Below are 11,181 nucleotides of genomic sequence, written 5' to 3'. Positions count from 1 at the left end.
TAAGCTTAATTAATAGTTTGCATGAGGAGATCATACCTCTGTCCTTGGTTAGATAGACTTGCCTGGCCACTCCCAGCCAGGTTTCCGGGGTGTTACTTTTTATGTTACTAAGACTGTTACACAGCGCCCTGGGGTCTTCTTTCAGACTGACATTACCGTACAGGTAGCTCCCCTCCGCTCTACACTCAGTGTATGTCTCGCTCCAAGACTTAAAGTCATCCTCATCTGGGGCCAGGGTTTTATTGGTACTCTCTGAAACAAATAAGTAAGAGGACTCGATCAATTTCATCATTTTAAGTTTATTTTTCTTTGGATTTGTGATTGTATTACTCACTGCATGTTAGTGTCTTTTACAACGGTCTGTTATGAGAATGTTATGAATTTCTCTGATTATCAATGCTACATTAGTAATAACAATACAAGGTGAATTGTTCTTTAGAATTAAACTGATCAGTTTGAATTACATATCCATACCTTCTGATTGGCAGATGCGACCCAGGTCCTCAGTACAGTTGTTGGTGTGAATCTGTGCATACTGCTCATAACATCCCAACACTACACAGTTTACTGTCCTCTCTAGATAAGGTAAAAAAATAATATCAGATATTTACTGTCATATTCAGTAATCGAATTTCACTAACAAGAAGGGAAAAAAACAAATGAATAGAAAACCCACCACTGCGTAAGTTATTGTTTGGTGTTACTCTGTAGACGTTATAGGTGTCGCTTCCTCCGCAGTCGTTCACGTGACTATCATCTTCAGAAGGACAGTACCAATTGCAGAGAGAGGGAGGGTGACCATTATTCTGGGGAACATTTTCCAGGCAAAGACACGTGTTGTTCTAGAGGGAAAAAGCTTTTTTTGTATGTAAAATGTCCTCTTCAACACGCTAACTGCTTTTCCAAAATATTATACATGTACTAATAAACACACAATATATATCATACATGTTTAATCAATTACTCAGTATTATATATACATGTATATAGCCTCCTGATTTAGCCTAACTTGTACGCCCATTACAGCATTTGACTTTTTATTTATAATGATAATCACAAAAAAATGAGATTCTCACTTTCATTGATATGCAAAAGATAAACATTTTCACAAAAACTTGTAATAGATATAATCATTGTCAGATTGAGCTCTTCTACACACAATACACAGCACACCTTGAGAGCGAAGCGGTTAGAGGGGCATCTCTCCTGACAGAGTCCCACTGATCCCCTGACAAGTCTGTGAGTCGATTGCACCCTTAGGCTCTCCACAAACTCGTCATCATAGCATCCTGAAAAGCAACTTCATTTTTGAATATGTCTTCTTTTTTTTTTTTTTGTGTCGTTCATGCATGCTTTGTCATCTTTTCAAAGGATTAAGTTTCTGTCAAATTGTTTTTTAATGTTGTGTGTACCCTTTTGAACAAAAAAAATTAAAGCATACATGTATTTAGATTTGTGCATTTATGAATAACTTTACCGTAGTAAATGAGTTGTATGGTATTGGATTATGAAGTGACATACAGAAAATACAATTTTAGACTTCATAAGATAATTACCAATTTTATTGAACACTTTATAAATGCAAATACACATGTAGTTATGATTAAATATAAATTTTTGAAGTAAAACACATCAAAACAGCTATATATCCATCGACACCCAATGTCAATGTTTTTGAAATGACCAACCTGCGGTGAATGAGTTTTCTTATCAGTGTTTATACTGTATACCTAGGACGTGTATCCAGTCAGAAAGTCTATGATGATATCCTGTCCAGTGTGGGGAGGGGAAATCCTCCTTTGTCCCAGGGATCAGAATTTCTTGCTTGTCACTACAGAATTTCTGGGCCGCGATCCAAGTTAAGTTATTTTTTGACACAACCAAACTTTCGCCTTGAAAGAAATACTGATTTTATTGCTATGTATACGTGATTTATATAAAATTTGTTTTAAATCTACGAAAAAAAATTAATAAACGATTTTGAAGAAAATCATAGCAAAAAAAATGTAAATAATACAATTTGTACTAAAGATTTAAAAATTTGCGTGTTTTTTAAATATCAAAATGCATTGAACCTGTTCATGCAAAGTAGAAAAAAAAACACAAGGATATATACAACAATGTAATGACACCTGATATTCATCATATTATAGCGGTTTTCAATCACAGTAAAAGGATTTACGGACATAATTCTTTTTAAGACGTTATCAAATGACATAATATATTAATCCTTGTTTATCTGCCAATGACGGAAATGTGTATGCCTAGAGAATTATGATAATCTTCTTGTTTTAGCCCTATCTCAATCCATCTTTCTATGCGTCACTGGTTATTCGCAAAATGAAGCATCGAAGGAATTTCACTTTTGAAAGACATTTCATTCTTTAAAAATATTGACCATAATAAACACAGCGTAGTATATTTTAATACCATAATTCCAAATTCCCACTGTTCGTTAGTCATTTTTACAAAAAAAATCTATATTTACATGGATCCTTGAAGAAAGTTTTGCGTTAATTGCAATGTGCACGCTAGATATACCTCTGACTAGAATGCTTGACTGGTTTGCCGTGCACGGTGTAGAGTGTGACATAGGTCAGGTTTGAAAAATACAGGAGAAATAAACGAATAATTTAATTTTCTTACCTTGATAAATAAGATGAGACAAGATAAATAATTGCCAGGTGATCATTGTCTACTTTATATATATCTGGGTATTCAGCGATTTAACTTCCGCTTGCCGACACCCTCAGCTCTTCCCAGACATATTAAATTCAAAAGGTTGCCACGACGATAGACCTACATAATACAGTGAAACCGGACTCCCCCTTTTCCCATTCATTGTTAGTATAATAAATGAATGCTTCAAGGAAACCCCAAGAGCAGTTGACTTCTAAGACTATGTTAAGTAGTTCCCGGTACTAGAATTTATGTTGTGGGACCGTGAAAAGATATTGGCTGAATGAGTGAATGAAAAATTGAAAATAACCATGTCTTTAAAAGGGATATTTAAAAAGTAGATTTGTTGAAGATAGATAGTATTTTCATTTAATCAATAGCACAGGGAACTTATTTGTCGATTTAAAAAAAAAAGCATTGTTTAATCAGTATGCCGGAAAATTGTATTTAGATTTGTAAACCTTATTATATGCCGTATTTAAAATGGTTTGAGGAACATGATGTACTTTTAAAAAACCGAAAACATACGGAATAAAGCTATAATTTATATCAAAGCATTATAAATAAAAATTGAAATTGTTCAGTTTTAAAAACTTTTTTTTTTAAATGTACATAATTTAGGGGAAAACATTTTAGTGTAATATTACAAAAAAAAAAAAAAAAAAAAAAAAAAAAAAAAAAAAAAAAAAAAAAAAAAAAATCACCTCTTGATCATCCATAGAGCAGCCTAATGTGTTTCGGGGATCGTAATTTGAACAACCTTAATTTATGCTATGAAGTTTTCATATATACTGATATTTTTTATTTAAATTAATCTCCTGGAAGGAATATATCGTCCTTCTAATTTGGCGCAGTAAATACCATAAATTTTCCCTACTCAAGTGCTTTGGGCGTAAATTGGGGAACTTGACTGCATGGCTGTTTCTGGGTGATACTTTAAAAAATAGGAAAAGAGTAGTGGACGGAAAGGCTGACGAAGAACAATTTTGGGTTGTAATTATATTGTTTTTTTGTTTGTTTGTTTGTTTTGTTTTGCTTTGTTTTGGTTTTTAGCTCACCTGAGCCGAAGGCTAAAGTGAGCTTTTCTGATCAAAGAGTGTCCGGCGTCCGTCTGTCCTCTGCCATCCGTCGTCTGTAAACTTTTCACATTTTCGTCTTTTCAAGAATCACTGGGCACATTTCAACCAAACATGCCACAAAGCATCCTTGGATTAAGGGGATTTAAGTTTGTTTACAGGAAGTGTCACGCACTCTTTCAAGGGGAGATAATTAAGGATTTGGGAACATTTGGTGGCATCTTTTAAGAATCTTCTTCCCAAGAACCACTGGGCAAGAGAAGATGAAACTTCTGTTAAAGCTTCATTACATACTCTAGATTCAAGTTTGTTCATATCATAACCCCCGGGGGTAGGGCGGGGCCACAAGAGGGGGTCAAAGTTTTACATAGGAATATATAGGAAATGTCTTTAAAAATCTTCTTATCGAGAACAGCAAAGCCATGATTAGTCATATTATAATAGAAGGATCCTCAGGTAGTATAGATTCAAGTTTGTTCAAATCATGACCCTTGGGAATAGGGCAGGACCACAACTGGGGGGGGGGGGGCAAAGTTTACCATAGGAATATATAGGAAATATCTTTAAAAATCTTCTTCTCAAGAACAGCTAAGCCATTATTAGACATATTAATACAGAAGTATCCTCAGGTAGTGTAGATTCAAGTTTGTTCGAATTAAGAACCCCGGAGGTAGGGCGGGGTCACAACAGTGTGTCAAGGTTTACATTGAAATATATAGGTGTAATGGTTAAGGGGCATTTGAGAAAACGCATTGAAGACTTCAGATAGTAAAATGACATGACAACCCTTCGAATGGACTAGCCTAAGGGTATATAAGGCAAAGTTTTGGGAAAGTCAGACATTCAGAAGGTAGATGAAGAAGTTGGATGATTGATCAGCAAAGACGAAGTTAAGGTATTCCATCCTAATAGCAATAGATTCAATGAAATTGAAAACATAACAGATGTGTAGGTGTTGAATACTCATTATATTTAGACATAATTCCCATTTATTATTATTAGCACGTAGGGATGGGATGTGTCCTAATTTATGATCTTGAATTTTGGTAAGAGTTATCTCCCTGTTTTTAATTTTTTGTTGTTTAACGTCCTTCTCGAGAATTTTTCACTCATATGGAGACGCCACCACTTGCGGATGGAGAGCTGAAAATTTTGTCCTATACTCGGCACTTGGGGCCATTGAGCAGTGAGGGATCTTTTTCGTGCCAACACCTACTGCGACACGGGACGTCGGTTTATACGGTCTCATCCGAAGGATCGGTCTCCACGTCCCACAGTGGGATTCGAACCCGCGACGTAAGGATCAACCCCTTACGCCGCGACTCTAGAGCGAACGCTCTAACCACTGCGCCACGCGGGTGACCTGTTTTTTTATTAATAAAAAATCAATTTTAAAAAAAAAATTATCTGTAAAAAAAATCGTTTTCAATTGTCATTCTATTTCTAATGTGTTTTAGTGCTTTTTTCCATTACAGTATTTATTGATATTTTTATTATTTGAATTTTTATTTTTAAAAAATTGCTCCACAGACTTCAATGCAATCTTTGTTCAGTACTTACTGCTTAATTAATTACATTTTTGAAACATTCTTTTGGTAAATCCTTTTCTACAGTAAAATGCTTTACATTAGTATCAGAGTATTATGTATGCGATGAACATTTAAGGATAGAGGATGGAAAACCTTAAGGGTAAAAGCAAAATGAAGGTATAAAAGTTATAAAAACCAGAGGCAAGTATCCTAGGGAATTGAAGTTGAGCTCTGGGTGTAGTAAATCTGAAGAAGATTGATCCAACTGGTTCCTATCTATCAATGGGAACCTAGGGGAGAAAATCGGTGCAAGAAGTACCTTACCCAGTCCCCATCTCTTGGTAAGAGAAAATTTAAGAACATATACCCTCAGATGGAGCTGTCTTAATAATCATTTCAATCATTAACTCGGACAGAGTAAAAGGAAAACCAATTTATCCCTTGTAAGAGCCTGATCATACACGTTACATAAGAAATATCCTTGAAATCTTCTCCTCAAGAACAACTAAACCATTATCAGTTATATTTATACAGAAGCAACCTTAGGTATTGTAGAATCAAGTTTGTTCAAATTATGGCCCCCAGGAGTTAGGAACACAACAGAGGGTCTTTTTTTTTTTAAGTTTTGCAAAAGAATATATAGGAATCATCTTGAAAAAAAATCTTCTGCTCAAAAACAGCAAAGCCATGACTAGTCATATTATTATAGAATCCTCAGGTAGTGTAGATTCAAATTTGTTCAAATTTATGGTGGGTAGGGTGGGGCCACAATGAGCAATCAGAAGTTTACATAGGAATACATAGGGAAAAAATCTTTAAAATTATTCTGTTTAAGAACAGCAAAACCATGAATAGTAATATTGATATAGAGGCATCCTGAGGTAGTGTAAATTTAAGTTCCCCCTTTCAATACTGAACTGACTTCTGCTTCTTACTAGCCAGTGCGCTCATATGAGCGATTTGGCCCATGTTCTTGTTGTTGGGTTTTTTTCCGTTTTTTTTTTTTCAAATATTATTTGTCATAATAACTATATTTTATTGTCCTGTTCTTGTAATTTTTATTTTGTTCGAAGATCAATCGTTTTCAAACAAAACAAGCTGGTACCTGATATAAAATTTACTTGCTCAATTCGTTATGCTTTACTTTAATCGTTGATTTTTTTTTTATTAATGCCAAAAGATTTTTTAATTAATATAAATATTTCCTTACAATATATCTTTCACTCCGGTTACATAAACACAGTACAATAAATAGATTATTTTATCAATACATCTGCAAATCAACATGTTTTTACCACTTACTCAGTATAAGTAATATTAACTAAAGGATTTGTTTCCAAAAATGAACACAGATAGATAATAATAAATATTGAAAACTAAAAAATGTAATAAAAAGGAACGTTTTGTAAAATCTTATTCCTTGCTATATCAGTAATATGTATGTCTTTTGCATTAACTCTATAAAATGTTATTTACACTAAACTTGCATTGTCTCCTGATATGAAAAAACATTCAAGAGGAAAAAAAATGATGTCATTGGTAACATGTGATTGTCAGTGGGAATGTTACTATGGTAACATGTACAAACATCTGGGTAACAGCAATCATATTGCCAGATTGTAGTTATTTCCTCCCAAAATCATTAAAGGGCTTGTAGCCATGACTCTTATTATAAATATTTGAGACTTGTATAAACTTCTCTAGTTTTTTTCTGAATACAAATACTAGTAAAAAGCAATGAACCAAATCTGTTAGAATTTAGATACTTGAATAATGGAGACATTTTTCTTGTTCACTGGATTTCCACTACTTATATTTGCAATTGGCAGTGGCATGCTGTTTGCCGTTGCCTTGGTAACCGGAAGTCTGACTCCATCATCTTTTGATGGTATTGTCTTTGACCTATCAACATATGGCACATTCATTTCCGTTTGCTTTGTGTTTGTATTTTCGGATGCTGTTTTCTCTGCTTCTTTAGTCCTGGTTGTATCGATATCTGTTGTTGGAATCTCTTTAGAATCTCTCAGATTTTTGGCATCATTTTCTGGTATGATTTCTGTACAATAAGGTGTATTTTCGACCTTCCTCTTTATTATTTCACTCTTGTCTTCTGGACTGTCTTTTAGAATACCTTCTTCTGTGTTTGGACAATTGTCCAGTTTGTTTTCTGTATCTATTTGCCTGGTATCATTGTCCAGTTTGTTTTCTGTATCTATTTGCTTGGTATTATTGCCCAGTTTGTTTTCTGTATCTATTTGAGTGATAGACTGTTGGATGAGATCATTGGTCGATCCTAGCTTTGCTTCATCTGATTTACCATTGGAAGAATCTCCAGTCACCACCTCTGATTCTTTTAACTCCTTCTTGTCATTCCTTTTGTTAGATTCCCTTTGTGTATCTTTCGGTATCGATACAGATGGAGTCGGAGATTCGAAGCCAATTGTTTTACTATTTATGTTTTCTTTCATGAACGAATCTACCGAACCTTTGCCTCTTTCACTTTCAATTACAACATTCTTTCCGAACTTTTCCCCAGGGACTTCGTCTGGTTTACCAGACCTTTGTCTCCGTTTTCTAAATGTAAATGTTTTTAAAAATTGATAATGATAAGAAATCATAAGAAATGAAAGTCTTTGAAATTACAGAGACACTTACCGGATGCAGACAACTCCAATAATTACCAACACGATCCCCACAACTACAAGGGATACTGTAATTGCAATTGCTTGCTTTGCATCGTCACCTTCCAAAAATATTGGATACCATGTTAAATTTTGAATCACCATTTTATTGCTTTGATATTTAGATATAAGTTCGGAAATAATTTCTTGGACTAAACACGTGTTCTGAAAAATCAGCAAAGCAATGTGTGTACAAAATTCAAGTCAAAGGAAAATTTACATTTTTGTTATGTAGAACAGTAAGTCTTTAGGCATTTTTAATTCAAAATTTAGGTAAATCAACGTTAATATCTATTTTCTGTATAAAAGACTTTATACCGATCCCGGTTTTAGGTGCAGGTGCAGCCGTAATTGCTCCTGAAGTGCTGGTCATCGTGGATGTTTCCCCTGTGCCTAGTGTAGGTGGTAGCAAATCGTCCTCCTTTGAATTTAATTGCTTCTATAGTTAGAATTTTCTAAAACTATTTAATTTTTAAGCGAGCTGTCATTTTGCTTAGTTACACTGATACCTACATTGCCACATATTGCGGTTGCTTTCATTGTATTACTATTACAGTTATCTACATAGGAACATCCCGCCTGTCCTTGACAAATGCTGCAGTCTATCACAACTCGCCCATCCAGCTGTTCTCCTGAAATGGTCTCTCGCAGGATTAACCATACTTATACACACTACATACATGTAATGACTGCTTCAAAAATATGTTCAATGTACAATATCCAGATAAACAGCTGATAATTGTTATTCTTACGTTGATAATAACACTTTAATCTGAAACTGAAAAATAAAAGAAGTCCCAATATTTCAGTTTTATGCTGTAGCATGATTGACAACACAACAAACCTCTGTCTCTGGTCCGGAAAACTTGTCTGGCCACCCCCAGCCAGGTTTCCGGGGTGTTACTTTTGATGTTGTACAGCTTACTACACAGTGCTCTGGAGTCTTCATTGAGGCTGAGGTTACCGTAAAGGTAGCTCCCTCTCTCCCTACATTCCGTATAGGTGTGATTCCAGGACTTAAAATTTTCTTCGTCAGGGGCAATCGTTTTATTGGTACTTGCTAAAAATATGAGGGGAAATTATGTATACAAATTTAAACTCTCTCTCTCTCTCTCTCTCTCGGAGAATCTGGATTACAGCAAATAAAAAATATTCCTATGACTATCCTTACCTTCTGACTCACAGACTCGACCCAGGTCCTCAGTACAATTGTTGGTGTGGATCTGTGAATACTGCTCATAACATCCCAATACTACACAGTTTACTGTCCGTTCTAAAATGGTAATTTGAAACTAAGAAACTAATTTTTTATATAATCATGTGATAATGTTTATCCATTAAAGTTGTTTGCTTGTTTGTATAGTTTTTGTACATTTGTAGCCATATGAAAATACTTTAAATTACTGCATTGAAACTAACCACTAGTTAAGATATTGTTTGTTGTTACTCTGTAGACATTATAGGTGTCGCCTCCTCCGCAGTCGTTCACGTGACTATCATCGTCAGAGGGACAGTAATAATCACATCGTGAGGGAAGAAGACTATTAATCTGGGGTGTCTCCCTCAGGCAAAGACACGTGGTGTTCTGTAAAAAGACAAAGACACGTGGTGTTCTGTAAAAAGACAAAGACACGTGGTGTTCTGTAAGATGAATCATAGTTCTTTTTGCATAACTCTCTTTTGCTTTTTTGTCCAAGCAAATATTTCAAATTTTTATATACATGTGTTTGTGTGTTGATGATCTACCTTGTCAAGATATAAATTTTTAAAGTACACAAGAGAAGTTCTGTAGATGTGAAGTAAAGTAAGACAAAGACAAAAAGATGAAAGTCTGTTAGGATAATGTTGTTAAAAAAACCTACAAGGCAATATTTATGTCTTCTTCCAAATTTTAAATGATTTATTCACAGTGTTAAATGACAACATACAGATGATCATATTAAATATTCTGCAGCCGTGAACTAAAATCAAACAAAGAAAAAAAAAATGAGAGTTGATTATACAGTGCTTTCAAACTACAATTTAACATATCAAATTTTAAATGATTCAGTTTTCTTTTTTGGACCTGAAATATAGATCTGAAACGAACAGAGATGCTTATTTTTATTTCAGAATGAATTGAAATTAATTGAATACCTGAAGAGCGAAGCTGTTTGATCCACACCTCTCTTGACAGAGCCCCACTGACCCTCTGTCCAAAGTATAGTTAGAGAGGACCACCAGATCTTCCACAGACTGGACACCATGACAGCCTTAAGAACATTAATTCTAAATAGCTCTGTTGTCCCTACTCCACTATACTGTTTATCACATCTCTCTTGCATTTAAATCATTCATTCACAATTATTTTGTGTGATTTGAGTTAGATGGGGAGTTTTATTGTTTTCTTTCTAGTTTCTACTGAGGCAAATGGATAATGAGGCCTAAGCCCGAATTTAATTTGTAAGAAATAGAAGTTTCGTAATGAATTCGCTTACCAAGAACGTGTATCCAGTCAGATAGTCTATGATAATATCCTGTCCAGTGTGGGGAGGGGAAATCCTCCTTTGTTCCCGGGATCAGAATTTTTTGCTGGTCACTACAGAATTTCTGTGCCGCAATCCACGTTAATGGTTCTGATGATTCCAAGAAGCTCTCTCCTTCAAAAGAACAAAAGCAATATCGAGTGTTCTGGAGATAAAGAATAAGGATTGCTGGAGGTACCAAGTCCATAATTTCGCCCAGTCTGATAGGATTATGTATCTTAGAAAATAAAGACAAAAGTTCCGTCTGAAATCAATACATTTACACTTGATATGTAAACAGTTTGTGTTAGTAGAATACCAATTTGGTTGAGAGTTTGTGTAAAGAGATTTAAAACAATCCCTTTGTTTTCGACTTTATCATAAACCATCTCGCCTTGCACCACTACCTATTCAAACAAATCGACTACTCATCAAATGATATGGTAAACGGCAACCTGAGACGACGATGATCATTTTCACAAATTAAAGTTTTCCTAAATATTTTGTCACATTTTCACAAACTAACAGGGTATACACTGAAGTGAAATACACTGAACATAATGCACACAATACACAACGTACTGAAAATCAATTTTAGAAAATTATTTAAAATATAGTACTTCACCTTGTGCTACTATTAGTATCAGGAGGAGGATCTGTTTACCTCCCTCAGACATCCCTCTCGTACATCAACAGATGGGCGTTTTACACA

The 11,181-nt window shown here is 34.7% G+C and overlaps 1 protein-coding gene and 1 long non-coding RNA gene across 3 annotated transcripts; both read right to left on the bottom strand.

Moving 5' to 3' along the window:
* Positions 1–163: 163 nt before the first annotated feature.
* Positions 164–1,286, bottom strand: LOC133199399 (uncharacterized). Its single transcript, XR_009722795.1, has 4 exons — positions 1,174–1,286; positions 677–842; positions 475–576; positions 164–252 (listed from the first exon to the last, which is right to left on the bottom strand). It is a non-coding gene; the product is annotated as an uncharacterized LOC133199399 (long non-coding RNA).
* A 5,055-nt stretch (positions 1,287–6,341) lies between these two features.
* On the bottom strand, positions 6,342–11,181 carry LOC133199398 (uncharacterized). 2 transcript variants are annotated; one of them, XM_061335202.1, is made up of 10 exons: positions 11,095–11,181; positions 10,443–10,604; positions 10,102–10,217; positions 9,385–9,550; positions 9,137–9,238; positions 8,810–9,025; positions 8,479–8,597; positions 8,284–8,386; positions 7,940–8,027; positions 6,342–7,858 (listed from the first exon to the last, which is right to left on the bottom strand). In XM_061335202.1, the coding sequence occupies exons 1-10, from the start codon at positions 11,144–11,146 to the stop codon at positions 7,036–7,038; spliced, it is 1,947 nt and encodes a 648-aa protein (XP_061191186.1). In that variant the 5' UTR covers positions 11,147–11,181; the 3' UTR covers positions 6,342–7,035. The 2 variants fall into 2 exon arrangements, with proteins under 2 accessions (XP_061191186.1, XP_061191185.1); XM_061335201.1 differs by lacking the exon at positions 11,095–11,181 and having other exon boundaries at positions 10,443–10,950.

Source organism: Saccostrea echinata, unplaced genomic scaffold (assembly GCF_033153115.1).
Source record: "Saccostrea echinata isolate AGI-Se365-2 ecotype Australia unplaced genomic scaffold, CSIRO_AGI_Sech_v1 ptg000034l, whole genome shotgun sequence".
Classification (NCBI taxonomy): Eukaryota; Metazoa; Mollusca; class Bivalvia; order Ostreida; family Ostreidae; genus Saccostrea; species Saccostrea echinata.
This window is presented reverse-complemented; position numbering and strand designations above follow the sequence as displayed.

Excerpts from the sequence above, each read along its gene's own strand:
- LOC133199398 (XM_061335201.1), bottom strand. The coding sequence starts at position 10,677 with ATGGACTTGGTACCTCCAGCAATCCTTATTCTTTATCTCCAGAACACT. Across the intron at positions 10,218-10,442 it reads TGACTGGATACACGTTCTTG|GCTGTCATGGTGTCCAGTCT; the intron begins GTAAGCGAATTC and ends AATGTTCTTAAG. Across the intron at positions 9,026-9,136 it reads TCGAGTCTGTGAGTCAGAAG|CAAGTACCAATAAAACGATT; the intron begins GTAAGGATAGTC and ends TCATATTTTTAG.